The 16,696-nt window shown below is 28.9% G+C and overlaps 2 protein-coding genes across 5 annotated transcripts; both read left to right on the forward strand.

The window, feature by feature from the left end:
- Positions 1–420: 420 nt before the first annotated feature.
- Positions 421–8,116, forward strand: LOC149882513 (WW domain-containing oxidoreductase-like). Of its 2 annotated transcripts, XM_090100082.1 has the most exons (9): positions 421–739; positions 1,045–1,109; positions 1,192–1,249; positions 1,325–1,494; positions 2,410–2,516; positions 2,599–2,690; positions 2,858–3,043; positions 3,556–3,814; positions 7,779–8,116. In XM_090100082.1, the coding sequence occupies exons 1-9, from the start codon at positions 636–638 to the stop codon at positions 7,977–7,979; spliced, it is 1,242 nt and encodes a 413-aa protein (XP_089956208.1). In that variant the 5' UTR covers positions 421–635; the 3' UTR covers positions 7,980–8,116. The 2 variants fall into 2 exon arrangements, 1 of the variants encoding a protein (XP_089956208.1); XR_016456323.1 differs by lacking the exon at positions 7,779–8,116 and having other exon boundaries at positions 473–739; positions 2,410–2,481.
- Positions 8,117–8,416: 300 nt separating this feature from the next.
- On the forward strand, positions 8,417–14,019 carry LOC149882514 (uncharacterized). Of its 3 annotated transcripts, none has more exons than XM_090100083.1 (6): positions 8,417–10,334; positions 10,564–10,787; positions 12,724–12,944; positions 13,060–13,198; positions 13,304–13,662; positions 13,827–14,019. In XM_090100083.1, exons 2-6 carry the CDS (start codon positions 10,569–10,571, stop codon positions 13,894–13,896), a joined length of 1,008 nt encoding a protein of 335 aa, XP_089956209.1. In that variant the 5' UTR covers positions 8,417–10,334; positions 10,564–10,568; the 3' UTR covers positions 13,897–14,019. The 3 variants fall into 3 exon arrangements, with proteins under 3 accessions (XP_089956209.1, XP_089956210.1, XP_089956211.1); XM_090100084.1 differs by having other exon boundaries at positions 10,264–10,358; XM_090100085.1 differs by having other exon boundaries at positions 10,284–10,334; positions 10,564–11,916; positions 12,408–12,944.
- Positions 14,020–16,696: the final 2,677 nt, after the last annotated feature.

Below are 16,696 nucleotides of genomic sequence, written 5' to 3' on the forward strand. Positions count from 1 at the left end.
TTAATAAAACGTTATGCAATATTAAATTTGGGAAATTTAACCAAAGAGAATGTGCCCAGGGAAAAATATATTTAAAATAGCAGTTAAATTTGTTTATTGAATTTAAAAAAGAATAAACTGCTATTTCTAAATATGCTCTCGGACTTTAGCCCTGATATTTTTATTTAGATAAAACGAGAAAGTGACATCTCAATAAAATAGCTCTTAAAAAATAATAAACCTAAGGCTAACTGCTAAACCAAATCCTTTTTGAACTTGAGGAGAAATAAATGAGAAAAAAAAAATCTCTTGTGAGTCTTCAAAGTTTTTTTTTTTTTTTCCGATTGTTTAGTTGATGTCTTCCTAAAATTTCAGTTTTAATTTTATCCTAAATTTATCTTAAATATATTTTTATGTAAACTTACGACGGACTTATTTGTAATCATATTTTTTTTTTTCCGGAAAACAGCGTATAAAATAATGAAATATGTTTAAAACAAAATTAACATGAATTTATATCTTTGAAACATAAATTGATGTTAGTTTTATTCAAACATGCAACTCTTTTAAAAGTTCAGTATATTAGTTATGTTTTGTTTTTATGTTTAATATGGTGCCATTTTCAAAATTAGACAAATGGTTTTGTTTTTGTCAATATGAGTACGGGAGAGTTAGAAGATCTATTTACAGACTCAGAAGATGAGTTGCCATGTGGTTGGGAAATGAGAGTTACAGATTCTGGAAGAGTCTATTATGTTGAGTGAGTTAAAAAAAAAAGTACTTTACTTTACCTGTAGAAGGCAGTTATTAGTTCTAACTGTTAACTCAAATATTTCTCTCCCTATCTATTACTTGAATAGGGTTATATGATAAAGCTTGATTTAGTGCCTACAAACTGATATTAATATAACCGCTGAACTAGCTTATTGATAAATTTTTTAGTTCTTTTAATCTCCTTTCCTCCCTCCCCCCCCCCCCCCCCCCAAAAAAAAGAGAAGGTTTTTATGGCTTTTTAATACATTTTTTAAAAGGTAACTGAGTCTTTATATTTTTCATTTGTTTTAGTCATCAAAGTAAAACTACTCAATGGAAGCATCCTAAGAGTTCTAAGGAAAAGTTCTTGTCACCTGGTACCAAAACCTTTTTCTAAAACCTTTTTTTTGGTTCACTTTTACACATGGTTAATTTTCTCATTCTTTTTACATTTTACAGAACTCCCATTTGGTTGGGATAAAGGTATTGATGAAAAAGGGAAAGTTATATTCATTGAGTAAGTTTCCTTTTTAAAAAAAACCATTAAGATCTTATCTAAGTTGTTGGCTTTAATTTGTATCATTTATTTTAGTTATATTGAGAATCGGACTACGTGTATCGATCCACGAATTGCTTATTCCATATCTGATAAAAAGAATGCAGCAATGAAATTTGATGTTAGTAGTTCAGCTATGACTGTGCTCAGAGGAAGAGATATGCGTGGGAAAACTGCACTTATTACTGGTGCTAATTCTGGCATAGGTATTTTATCTAATCTTATGCTTATCAATAATGGTGATGATTTTTTGTTATATATGCCCATTTTTGGTGTACTTTCAATAGCCCCAAACCAAATTATTTGACTAAAAATATAATCCAAGTTGGTCACTTTGCATTAAAATATAATCCAAGTTGTCACTGTGCATTAAAATAGTATATATAAGTTAGTTAAAGTGCTAACTAAAAAATCAAAGAAGTTTCCATTTAATATCTTATATTTAGAAATAAAATAAATATCCAAAGTTGTATTTTTCTTAGAATAGACTTCAAAAGTCAATTTTGTAGAGAAATCATTAAATATATAAATCCTTATATTATATAAAATTCATAGGAAGTTTCTACAATTTGAGTCAAATTCTTTGTAACCTTTTTACACATCAATAAATGATTAAACACCTTGACAGCTAAAGTTGCAAAAAACCTGTTTGTCCAGTTTTTTTTCAAATTAGTTCTTACATTTTCAAAAATTTAAATATTAAGTTTAATTGAGACATCAATGAAATATTTATCAGTTTTTAAACAAGTTTTAAAGTATTGTTTCATTCATGAGTTAAACCTCATAAATGAAACAATATTTTAAAATTTGTTTAAAAACTGATAAATATCTCTGATAAACTGATAATACAGCTAAATTATCAAAATTATTCAACTGTTAATAGTCTTTGTGACAATACCGTATATATTTTCAATGTATAATAACTGTTTAGATTATAATTTGTTTTTGGACCACTAAGTGCAATAAATTGATTTAATAATTGACAAGGTCTCAGATGACAATTAATGTGCTGTTCTGAGACTGAACTTTCTTCAAATATAATTTGTAAGCAGAAAATGTTAACATATTAGAGATAAAAATATATTAGAGATAAAATCATTACATTCTTATGACTTTTCAAGGTTTTGAAACTGCGTTAGCTCTTTCTCTTCATGGGTGTCATGTTATACTTGCGTGTCGCAGTATATTGAAAGGTGAGCAGGCAGCATCTTTCATTCTCAAAAAACAGGTATTGGTATATTGTGTTTTCATTTTGGGACAAAAAGGTCTGTATTTTTAATCTTTTATTTTACATCTAATGTTCTGTTTAGAAAATATCGGTAAAAGTAGATGTAATCGAGTGTGATTTAGCCTCTCTGGATAGTGTAAAAAGTTGTGCTGAAAATATCATACTCAAAAAGTGGTGAAAAAATATTTATAAATATCATTTAAATAAAATTTAGATCCTTAACTATATATTGTTTTAAATTGTATGCCATTTTAAGACATTTAACTATGGTCCAATATCAAATTATATCATTATATAAATCATAGTGTCATTATTCATATCCCTGTTGTGTTATTTTGTAGGGCTATTCATATACTAGTGTGTAATGCTGGTGTGATGGGGCTTCCTTATTCTTTATCACCAAATGGTATTGAAAATACTTTTGCTATTAACCATCTTGGACATTTTTACTTAGTTAGTTTACTTAAAGATGTTCTTTTGAATTCGGCTCCAGCAAGAGTAATTGTTGTGTCTTCAGAATCACATCGGTATGTATTAATGCTCAGTTTCATTATCAAAAGTTGTTGCTTGTACTTTCACCTGAAATAAAGTTACTCTTGCCTCAGGAGCAAAGTTCGAATAAAAGCAACCCCTAAACTGAACATTTACTTAAACTTGATTTTTTAAATTTTTTTGAAGAAATGCACAAAATGAACCTATCGATCATTTTGTATTAGTTAATAATAAATATCCAGGAAAAAAAAAATTAAATTATGCCAATTTTAAAAGCATATTTACATACACAATACAGTATAAATGACAACCTTTCATAAAAATTCTTTTACTTTATGTTCACTAAAAAAAGACAAAAACATCTAAGGGATGTTTTTAGGCTAATACAACTAAAAAAATCAACTTTCAAAATTTTCTTCAAAAATTTGTTTGATATACTTCTTATTCATTTTTCACAAATATAATACAGTAATAGCAGAACATTTTGTTCTGCTCTAAATAAACAAGATAAAAATATTCTTATATTCTTAACACTCTTTTTTAACAGGTTTCCTTCACTTTATGGAGACTCTTTCGAAGTTAAAGATGTTCCAATGAAAAAATCTGAATATGTCTCTATCGTTGCGTATAACCAATCAAAACTTTGCAATTTGTTGTTTGCTTTTGAACTTAACAGGCGTCTTGCAGCATTTGGTGTTACTTGTAATGCTGTTACTCCTGGTTGTATGGTTTACACTGGTATTCAGCGTCATTCATACTTTTATAAATTTCTCTTTTCAGTTGTTAGGCCTTTTACTAAATCGCAGGTAAATCTTACTGAGATACTTTTAAGAAAAATTGTATATATATATATAAATTAGTTTAGGAAATAGTTTTATTTTGTACTTAGAAGAAAAAAGTCTTCAAATCAATTTTTTGAAATCAAGGCTTTAAATAAAGATTTTAATTATTATCTAAATTGTTGGTATCACAAGCCAAATAATCTTCCTAATGTCAATAAAGGGAACAGTAAATTATAAGATAATATTTTATTTGCTGTTAAACTTGTAAAGCATCATTGAAAAAGTCATCATAAAATTTTTTTTAATCTTGCAGAAATAATCAAAATGATTACACTGGTTCTTATAGGTTTGTAAGAAATTAATACATACATATGTAGATAGATACAAATTTAGATTTACTAAATCAAATAACAATAAATCAAATATATACACAGACATGACAGAAATTAATAGATGCTCACAGAAACCATTTGTTTCATTAAACAAATAGTTTATACAAATTAAGTAATTTTAAATGGTTACAAATTAAATACCTAATACTTGGTTGACATCCCCTTTGCTTTTTTTAATGCAAGGACCCTTTAGGCATGCCATTGATGAGTACAAATCTCATTTTGAGGAATTTCTTCCCATATTTGATATAACAATCCCTAACAGGTCTCTCCACCATCTCATGAGCCCAATCTTTTCTGCACTTGATTTTAGTTAGGCAGAGAAGAGGTTTTTTTCTTGCAGCTCTATCATTGTAGCCCAGCTTCTGAAGATACTTGATAACTGTTCTTTGACTTATGTCAGCTTGTGCTTCTATGTCAGAGGCCCTGGAATCTGGATCCATTTCAATATTTCTTTTGACAAGATTTAAGGTTCTTTCAAAGGGCCCAGGGCAATTGATGGATGAGGTTTTATTCCCTCTCTGGTGAATTGTGTGCTCACTCTATTAACAGTAGAAAGGGGTATTGAAAGATTTTTAGATATTTTGCGTTGACTAAGTTCACCTTCATGTTGACCCACAATGCATCCTTGCTGAAATTCAGATAGGTCTGATGCTCCTTTGGTTCACGGTATGTTGCAATATTGTTATATGTAATTTTAATCAAATAATCTAAATTAGTTAAACAATATTATTACCTGTTAATAAAATTAATTATGAATTAAAAGAAGAAATAGTATTTATATTGGTATCTATTAATTTCCTTCGTTTTCTTTGTAACCGAAACCAAAAATAATTAAAGTTATGTCATTTTCTTTGTAGATAGATAGATTTATAGATTTTTAAAAAAATTAATAAGATGCATGTATGGACTATTAAATGAGAGGATATGCAGTTGGTTTTCTGACTTTGTTAGCAGAGACCATTAGATAATTTTCACTAAACACATCTTTCACTGAATTTCTGTATTAACGCTGCTGAATTAAAACATATTTTAATACAAATAACATTGAAAAAACAATTTTACAACAATATTAATATTAGCAATACTATTCCTAACCTTGTAACACAGTGAAGCCTTATATATAAAAATATTTGATAAAGGGAAAACTCATTTAAAAAACTATGAATGAATTAATGAATCTAGTAAAACCTCTTCTTTATAAAGAAATACGCAATATGTATTATTCAGCCAGCTGTATTTTTTTGAATGCTGTCTGGTAATGTGAGATAAACTTTTTTCTTTTTTAGATTCGGAATTCCAGGTGTAGAAGTACGCCAAACACCCAAAAAAGGTTTTTTGATAATAAACCAAAACAATAATGTGTATAAACAGAATGTTTAGGAAGCTTTTTCTGGAACCTGGTTTGTGTTTGGTTTTCTTCACAAATTATAAATCAACTTTGAATAATTCATATGTACACAAACAAGTAATTTTCAAACATGTCATCAATCAATTCTTTAGCTATACTTTTCAGTAAAGGTTTATTCTCAGTGTAAAGAATTCTTTAATTCAGTCACTTTGAAGTTCACAGAGCAAATCAAAAGTAAAGCCAATAGAAAATAAAAGCTTACAGAAAGCAAACTTTATAGCAGATCACCCCAACTTTGCTTTACACAAGAGCCTGAACTATATCTTTCTGAGCCCACCCACTGTTTTCATGCCATTAAATTATACCAACAAAATATGGGATTCTTCTTCTTGCATTGGAGTCTAGATCATTTTTTGTAATTCTGTTAAAACTCTACCAGGTGGTCATTTAGACTGAGATACATTATTGCATTTTAAATTAATGATTAGCATTTTTTTTAACTGAATTTTAACCTCGTCATAAAAACTTTCTTCTGTTGATTACTATTAATTCTTAATGTTTTTATAATCACCTAATTGATTTTTATGGCAGAAATAAAAGACTGCAGTTTTCACCTATTTAGAAGTACTAAATGATGAAGTTGATCATAGTTGCCAATAGAAAACCAATCCATGGCAAAGCAATAATCAACTTAGGAAAGAATTTATTACAAGGGTACTCGGTTATATTTTTATTCAACTAACAGCAGAATATGTGTGTGTGTAAATCATGTTTTGAATATTTTTAAAAAATCACCAATATTTTAAATAAAGTTTCATTTTTCTAAAAAAGCAATTTTTTAATGAATAAAAAAGTCAAATATACAAAAGGCTCATAATCATGAATTCCCCCCACCCCCAACTTCTTCAACAGAAGAATATTTGGTACCTTTACTGCGTGCAAAAGTAGAATACGAGCCTGTCATTATTTTTTAATGAAATTTGGCAGGTACATAGAAAATAGATATATAAAATTGATTAAAAAGTTAGAAAAAAAAACCATCATCCCTTCAATGTCAATTGTTCATTTCTCAGAAGAAAAAAAGAAAAAAAAAAAATTATTAAAAGAATTTGCATAAACTGTTTTTTAAGACGTTGTCTTATGCTTTTAATTAATTTTTTTTTGGTTTAATTTATTTGAGGAAAATTTCATAAATTCACTGACTCCAAGAAGAAGATATTTAAGCTTATAGATAATGATAGAAGATGTCAAAGCTTATAAGAAGATCTTATAAGCTTTATAATTGTAAGAATAAGTTTAGTTTGAAAAGATACAGACATGACGTCCAAAAACCTAGAAACCACAAGAGTAGCAAAATTCTCTTAATAATTTTTTTTTTTTTTTTTTTTTTTTTTTTTTTTTACTTATCAGCATCAATTAATTTGAAATCTTCATCTCGAAGAGTCATCGCCACATTTTCAATAATATTCTCATGAAGATCACAATGATAAACCAAATTAAAATTCTCAAAGAAACAATGAGCAGTAGATATTGTTCAGACTCATTATTTTACTTCATGAAATGCTCCCATTTTCAAAAGCAGAAATAGTATTAAAAACAATGTACACTTATTAGTATTTATATATAATAATAATAATAGTAATAATAATAATAATAATAATAATAATAATAATAATAATAATAATAATAATAATAATAATAATAATAATAATGGTAATAATAATAATGATAATGATAATAATAATAATATTAATGCATGTACCTTTTTTATATATGGCTTCACTGTGTTGTGAAGCAAGCAATAGTATTGTTAATGTTAATAAATATTGTTGTAAAATTGTTTTTCCAATGTTATTTGTATTAAAATGTTTTAAGTCAGCAGCATTAATACAGCAATTCAATAAAAGATGTCTTTAGTGGTAATTATCTATATACTATTATCTATATAATATTATTATAAACAGTATTATAAACACTTAACGTATTTTAAATCTAATTAGGATACATATATTATTATTAGCTACTTTTTTTAATGTTGAATTGTTTGAATTATTATTATATTATGAAAAACTATATTTAAAAAAAAAAAAAAAAAAAAAAAAATTGAAATAAAACTGAAATAGGTTACAATGTCGTTACAAGTGTAGATTTTCCTATCTTGCACAGCTTTTTTTTTTTTAATTCATTTGATTTCTATTTAATTAAAATCCGTTTTCTAATAATACAACTAAAACTATTTTTGCAGGCACAAGGAGCCTCAACTTTGGTTTACTGTGCGGCTTCACATGAGATGGAAGGAATTGGCGGTTTTTACTTTAATAATTGCGCTGGATGTGCACCTTCTCAGCTCTCAATAGATGAGCGTTTGGCTAAAGAATTATGGGATTTTAGTGAAAAATTAGCATATAAGAAGATAAATGCCGATGGAGTCATTATTGGTATTTAAAAAAACGAATTTATTTGTAGAAAACTTTGATGCTGGTAATTATCTTCAAATTTATACAATGAAATTATAAATTGTAAATACTTTAAATACTGTTTTTACTTTGAGTTGCATGAATAATTTGAAATATATTTTAAAAATATATTTAAAAATTTAATTTTTTTTTGTGTGACTGATATTAGGTATAGTTGTTCAATCTGCATAGTTTAGGCATCAGCGCTTTTTGCATGTCACATCATTTTATTATTACGTAGTTTTTTACGAATACAGTTTAAAACAAACGTGCAAAGTGAAAGTATACAATTATTCATGCATATAAGCAATGAATATTATACATAGAAACAATAATAGAAGCATAGTTGTATGAATTTGAATTTTACACAAATTAATGCACTCATGTGTTAAAAAAAGTGTATACCGCACATTGATGAAATGAAAGCACAAGTACGCATATATTACAAATGCAATTACACCAACGTGGCGACTATGTTTATTTATGTGTATGTAGCCTTCACCCTTTGTACTCGAGAATTTTTTTTTGTATGACCTACCAGTTACTCGAGCGTACTTTTTTGCAAACGTGCACAAAAATAGTTGATTTCAGAAAAAAAATATTTTTTAAAAAAAGTGGCAAAAGGTACGTGCAAATTTTCAATAAAGCAAATAGATAAGTGTTTAAGAATTTACCATGTAGATATAGTGTCGCCATTCGAGTGCAAAAGGTTAATAAGAGGAAATTTGCACAGATCTGTAAGTTTACTCTGAAATGCCGTAGATAAATTCAGCAAGTGAAGTTTTGAAGAATTGCATCTTTTAAAGGCCTGTCTTATAACATCGACCTGATGCACGACCCATTTTCATGTCAATTTTAAGAGCTCAATTTTAAAACTTTTTTCCTTGAAGTTTGAAACCTTTGAAACAGAATAAATCCGGAAAAAAAGACACCAAATCTAAGTAAAGGTGCACATCAACTCTTTTTCGCGTCTTTTTACACAGTGTGTGTTTCTGTTTTTTTTTTATTACATGCACAAATGCATGAAGGGTATTTGGACAAATTCGTTTAGGATAAATAACTTTCAGCTATCGAGTTATCAAAATATGTTGTTTACTTTTTTAGCTTACAGGTTTAAAAAATTACGTGCAGCTTATCATGACTTAAACCCGCGAAAATGGTTTTTCTCTTGATAATTCTTTCAATTGAATGAAAAGTTTTTACAACGGCGTATTTGTGCAACGTTTCCTTATATAAGTGTGCTTAACATAAGGTTTTGAGAATCTAAATATTGTGGAGGAGAGCGCAACAAAAACCTTAACTCAAGTTTACGTTTTTATTGAAAACACCTCCGGCAAATCGGAGTCTGATAACCCAAGCTTTTGATGATAAACCGCCTTAAAACCTATCTGTTAAATATCCAATAACAAATATATACAGGCGTATTACGAATAAGTTTTTGTGTTACTATTTTAAAAAATATATAATTTCGGAAATTCAATTTGTTTTTCATTGATTGAGATATTTATTGTGATTTGATTTTCTTATGATACGATCTCTAATGGGACTTCTAGCTCTATTAGAACAACTTCTGGTTTTATGAAAATCAAATTACGTTTTCTTTTAATATAAACACGCTCGAAGTGTTTTTTTTTCTTTTTATCTCTCAACTCTTCCATAAACAAAAGCCAACGCGTAGAAAAACAAGTTTTTCTAGTCTCTCTTATTATTGCACCGTGCTCTTAAAATATTCTGTTTGTGCGTCATAATTTGTTTTCCTTTGTGTAGCGCAGCTTTTAAATCCCAACTGATTACCTTTCGCCTAGATCGCAAATCTTTTAGCATTCGCTGAATTTTTTTTTTCGAACCAAATAATGATGTTTATTAAGTCGCTGGAGAAAGAAAAAAAAAGAAAGAAATATATATCCCCAACAGACCATCGAAACTGTGGCACGGAAGGGGAAAGGGGAGGGGTGCAAATGCTCTTAAAAATTTTCAGCATTTTTAATATGCCTATTTTTCATCTTTGATCAAAGAAAAACTTTAACTTAAGACAAATCTGAATTTAGAAACCACATGCTCCTTATTACTCTGTTTCTTTCTCTGAAGTGTTTTAAGGATATTTAACGTTACTTTTTAAATGCCATGTTCTTTGATTTCATCTTCAAATCTGTAAGACTTTCTGACGGCTCTGCTATTATTACTTTTATTAATTAAACTGGTAACTAATATTTGTCACACCTAACTCAAAAACTGTCTAACAATCGAGACAAATACGTCACAGCAATTTAGGAACGCTAATATTAAGGGAGTTCGGCTTTATCATCTGATCTTTGGAGCGAGTGTGTTCGAAACAACGCTTGAAGGTAGTGAAAAGATTTATATTCAGTGTAATATAAATACTATTATATTCTGTTACTGTTTTCTTATGTATAATTAATTTCGTCCGTTAAAGTTGCTAAATATTTTTTTTTTCTTTTTTCTTCGAAGAAGCTTTATTATCTTTGTAAAAAAATTTTTATCTTCGTTACTTTTATTTTTTTTCTTCCTTCATTTTTATCATCATTTACTCAAAGTAAAATATATATATTTTAGGCAAAATGGTTAAAGTTGGAATCAATGGATTTGGCCGAATAGGGCGTCTTGTTTGTAGAGCTGCATTTGAACATCCTGATATTGAGGTTGTTCACATTAACGATCCCTTCATTGACCTTGAATACATGGTTTACATGTTTCACTATGACTCTACTCATGGTAAATTTAAAGGTGAAGTAAAACATGCTGATGGAAAACTTGTAATTAATGGGAAGATTATCTCGGTATAATTTCATTGATTTGTTACTGTTTTTATAACGTTTTAAGTTATTACTAATTAAATTATTGTTAATAAAAATAGCAGTCTATAAAAATTACAATTATAAGTTTCTAGTTACTTATTACAAATCATCCAATCATCAATTACATCTTGTAATAATCACATTCCTTCTTGTAAGTTGGTCCATCCTTTTGATGCTACAACGCAATATTTTTTTTGTTTCATGATTGTACTTTTTCATCAATCTTCACAGTGAGCCAAAAGTTCATGGATCTTTTTTTTTTGGTTGAGTTGCATTTCTGCAAAAAATTATTGGCAATACAAGCAATGACCTTTTTCTACAAGCTTACAAGCAACAACTTCATCATTAAAGAGGTTTTGCAATATTACATCTCAGAAATCTAACTTTATATGTCAAGTAAGCAGATATTATTCCAAGACAAATTCTTTTGAGTTCTAATGTCCTAAGAAGACTACTGACTGCTGTGCAATGTCTAAATTGTTTCATGAAATATTGCAGGTTCTCAATCATGGAGAGTAAATCCCATGTTTGCTTTTAAAGTTGAAGAATCCCCACAACTCAACCAAAAAAGGTCTAAAAAAAAAAGGAGTAAAAATGAACTTTTAGATCATTGTGAGGATTGATGAAAAAGAAAATTTTCTATAGTAGTATTAAAGTTAAAAGAAGAAATGTTACTTGGAATTTTTGAGAAACATTTTTGTTGATAACATCCCACTAAAGACAGATAAATTGAATAGGCGAGTTTGGATACATCCTACTGATACACCCTACTAATACACCCTACTAATACACCCTAGTAAAATTGAATATTATATATATAATTCACATGTAAAGCAAGAAAAAAGCTTAGTGAAAAATTAGATGTTTGTGGTGAGCATCATTTGAGATCATCTTGAAATCATAATTCAACTTAAACACAATACTAAGTACTGAACAAAGTATTCCTTTTTTTTTTTTTTTTTAATAAAATACAGAATCTTTCAGCAATTTTATGGATGTACAGACATTCAATTGTATTGATTGCTTCCAGTGTTCAGTTTTCACTGTAGGGCATGTGTTATAAGTCCCTTGGATTATAATTCTCAAGACTTTAATGAGAATGATTCTGTAGGTATGCTGTGTACTGTACTGAAATCATAAACAGAAAGAAATGGTTCATGGATTCATGAATAATGTTCTCTATTCTTAATATAGAAATTATTTATTTTATTTTTTTCGTCTTTATTACTCCAAGTTATGGTAATCAATTATCCTCTACTTTCCTGGAGTTTTAAGTTTTTTCTTTCATTTTTTAAAATGGTATTTAGAATAATTTTTTATTTTGATAAGACAATTTTTGAAAACATTACATTTAATTGAAACCACTAACATCATGTTGGGATCTTTTCATTTCTAAGAATTAAAATTTGAGAATGCTATATTTTTAGGAAAAAGAGTACTTTGTGACAAAATTAAAAAGCCCCTTTGTATAATTTTAAAAAAAAATCTAGATGTATATTTAAAAAATAATTTGATATCTTCTGTGTCTCAGTACAGGACATGACACAACATATTTCTCTTGTCATCAAAGGATTTCAGATTATTCGTTTGAGACTCACATAGAGTTTGCTTTTAGACAAACAACATTTAGATAAATTTTAATACATACAAAGTACCAAAAGATTGAATGATGTTTGAACTCAGAAAAAAATGAGCTTTTTTCTTTTGAGAATATAAATAAAAAGTTGTCTCTTTTTTTTTTGCTCAAGTTGAAATTTAAATTTTTCTTAAATTGTTGATCCATCTGCCTGCATAACTATATGAGATCATATATTGCTCTTGTTTGTAATTATATTGTAAATTAGGCAATATAGTTTTTTAAATAATAAATAGCTTTGTTTAATTTAAATCCTATGAAAATCACTGATGGACTTTGTAGGTTACAATGTTAAGAGACCCAAAAGATATTCCATGGGGTAAGGCTGGAGCTGATTATGTTGTTGAATCTTCAGGTGTTTTTACAACATCTGCTAAAGCTGGAACTCATATAGATGGTGGTGCAAAGAAAGTCATCATCTCAGCCCCCTCAGCTGATGCACCAATGTTTGTTATGGGTGTTAATGAGGAATCTTATGATCCTAAACTTCATCATGTTGTCAGGTTTACTTAAAAATAATTTCTTTACTTTTAAAGTTATTTTGTTGTAAAAGGATTACTCCAAGTATTAAAAAATGTACCAAAAAGGTTTGTGAAAGTTTTTTTATTTCTATTGTAGCAATGCTTCTTGCACAACCAATTGTCTTGCTCCACTTGCAAAGATTATCCATGACAGTTTTGGTATTGAAGAAGGCCTTATGACTACAATTCATGCCACAACTGCTACTCAAAAGACTGTTGATGGGCCATCAATGAAGGTGCATTTCTAAAAAATCATTTATATTTTCAGATTTAAGGATAAAAATGTGTGTGATGTTAATACAAATTAATTAATTTTCTTGAACTTTATCATACTTTTCCAGGAATGGCGCGATGGCCGTGGTGCAAGCCAAAATATTATTCCTGCTGCTACTGGAGCTGCAAAAGCTGTAGGTAAAGTCATTCCTGCATTAAATGGTAAACTGACCGGAATGGCATTCCGTGTTCCAGTTGCAGATGTTTCAGTTGTGGACTTAACTGTTCGCCTTCAAACTCCAGCCACTTATGAGCAAATTAAAGCCAAAGTAAAAGCTGCATCTGAGTGTCCGTTACTTGGCCGATACATTGGTTATACTGAAGATGAAGTTGTCTCTACTGACTTTATTGGAGATACTCGATCATCTATCTTTGATGCTAAGGCAGGAATCTCTCTTAATCCTCAATTTGTCAAGCTTGTCTCATGGTATGTATCTTCTTCTTTTTCCCCTAAATTAAAACATTTTATTTGCTCTTTGTTAAGAGTTAATTCGTTTGGTGGCTCGTGCTAGTAATTAAAATATTTTTGAGAAAAACTTTGTTTACTTTTTCTTTTTTATTCAAGAGCTTTTTTGTAAAATTTTCATCTAGGTATGACAATGAGTATGGTTACAGTCACCGTGTCTGTGATCTCATTAAGTATATGGCTTCAAAGGAGTGACTTGCTTCAATGCTCTAAATCAATTAGTTAATCCAAGCAATATCAACTTAAGGCGTTGGTTTTATTAATTTGATTGTTGTATTTTGTCACTGTATTTCATGGTTTAAAACTTGTTCAGTATAATATCCTTGTAGTCTATATTCGTCTAACTCTATTACACCTTAAGGAAAGTGGTATGCATGGCACCGAACAACAAGGAAAAATCTCAATAAAAAGACAGTTCGCGTTTTTTTTTTCGAGTTTTTTTTTTTGAGATTAATTCAAGCGATGTGCAATCCGCAATTTAAGTTGTTCTTTTCTTACATTACAGGGGTTTTGCGGTTATTAACACAAAATCCCTCGTAGAAAATTACGAGTTCTGGCTCCCTAATTGAATAATAATGCCTGGCTTTCTGATTGACAAGTTTTACAGGTTTTTAATTATGCTTTTGTATACTGTCTTTTGTTTCTCCAACGAAACTACTGGTTAGTATTTTTGTTTCTTCAACAAAATAACAGACTATTGGTTTGTATTCTTGTTTCTCCAACAAAGTAATATGCTATTGGTTAGTACTTTTCGAAGTTATTATAAAGGTGAAAGAATTATCGGTGTAACTTTGCATAACAATTTCACTTATAGTTTCTCTATAAAAAATTTGCGTAGCCTCTATGCTTATGTATTTAACATATATTTATGTAGGCCAATTATTCAGTTTTTACTCTTAAACTTTTCTGCATGTTATTTTTACAAATTTTATTTCAAGTATCCAAAATTACCCGGGGGTGAGTCTGCTTTGCAAAAAATTGAAAACCATAAAATTTACCTGGGGGTGAGGCTGATCTACAAAACATTGAAAACCTAAAAACAGCCTTATAATTTCAAAGATGTGGATCAGTACAAAGTAACTTTTTTTATTATAAATTATGAATTAAAGATAATTCTAAAGTGAAAAAGAGAGGACCATTTTTAGCATAATTTTTCGTTTGTTAAAGAATTTAATAAATACTAAGATCTTCACTCACTTTTGAGTTTAATGCAGAGCTTCTGCGCAGGTCGCAAAGTTGCACAGAATAAAAATTTTTAAAAAAAAATATGTTAAAAAAAAAATGACTCACGTTGTGAGAAATTGGGCTATTGTGATTTTTTTTTATTGGCATTAAAACCAATAATCGGAAGTTATGTTGATTTGCATTTGTAACTCCCATTTTTTATTGTTTGAGAACTTTTTTTGACATCATTCTGTGCATGCATTACGGTTTATCCCTAGATTTAATTCCAAATGATTATGCTAATTGTTAAATGCCTCATTCCACCTCATTCACATTCTTGGGATTCTGTAAATACTGAAAGCTTGGTATGAATCGGTTAATGATAGATAGTTTACCATCAACCATAATATATTCAAAAATGTAATATAGGGTAGATCAATCTATGATGGTCCGTAATTACCCTTCATAAAGAAATCGTGCTAACTCTTAACTTCTGCCTTTGTTTCATTAATATATTACAATGGACCAGGATTCGTATTTCATATAGGGTAAACCGGGGCTATTTCACCACTTTTTCTGCTTTAATGTTAATTGTCAAACATGACAAGTTTTTACCTCATACCAATAACTGAATGATATAGAACTATTTATTTTTAGTTCGATAGTGTATAAAAAATCAAGAATTTTTAATTTTTTGTATTCATAAGTTAAAATTTTGTTTTTGACGAATCCAACCATGCCACATCACGCACACAACAACGAGTTACTTTTTTGCTGTTGCGGTTGATGATTTTAAACGCAAGCTGGAGAATTTCTTCTTCTTCTTCAAATCACTTTAATGATATTTGATTAGAAGAGAATTTACTCTTCTTTAAGTGACTTGCTGATATTGGATTTGACGAGAATTCCCTCTTCTTCGAGTCACTTGCAGGTATTGGACTGGAAAACACATCCAGAGATTTCCATTTTTTTAGTTTTTTTTTTCTTTCTTTCTTTTTCCTTCAGCTTTTTAATGTTTTTAACGCTGGTCATGTTTTGCGGGATAAGGTTTTGTGTGTGTAGGGTTTGAAATCTTTTTCGGAAATGGAATGATTTTTTTCTTAGTAACAGGATATTTACATTTCCCTTCTGAAATTCATCATTATTTCGAAATGCTTCCCCTTTTTTATACTGGTATTCTTTAATAGTTTTACGGAGAGGGTACGGCCCACAATAAGCAAATGTATCCACAATAAGTCCTCTTTTCATAGTCATGTCTTCCCATACACTGTTAAAAACGAGATAGAATCAATCACAAGGTAAAGAGACTGATGATTTATCAGAAAGTTGTTTGGACGTCTCTGACCATTTTAGTTTTTTTTACCTTGTTATAGTGTCCAGCGGTTGTAGACAGTGACTGCTTTGTGGAGGTAAACATATTAGTTCTATGTCATTAGGAATAACAATTCGACAGCTTCCTAAGAGATATGATTTTTATGACCATCTAAATATAGTAAACATTTTTTCCTATTGATCTTTTGTCGATGGTTATTAAAATGCTTTAAATATTCGATAAATATATCTTGTTAAATTAACCCGATTAACTACATTTCAAAGAGGTTCCTGTTGGGAACTTGGATACATTAGGAAGATGTTTTCACTTGAAAATCAAAAACGGGGGTCGGTTGAAACAAATGACATTTAAGGAAACATTTTGGTTAATAAAAACTTTTCTTTTTAATTGAGTTATAAAACTACTTTACTTTTGTAAGTATATTTGAAATCGAAGGTAAATAAATCTAAATTGATTTATTTTATTATACCTTCGTAATATTTCAAGTCAACTTACCAT

This window comes from Hydra viridissima, unplaced genomic scaffold (genome assembly GCF_058129835.1).
Source record: "Hydra viridissima isolate aposymbiotic clone 2 unplaced genomic scaffold, HvirCarnegie_v1 scaffold_10, whole genome shotgun sequence".
In the NCBI taxonomy this organism is placed as follows: Eukaryota; Metazoa; Cnidaria; class Hydrozoa; order Anthoathecata; family Hydridae; genus Hydra; species Hydra viridissima.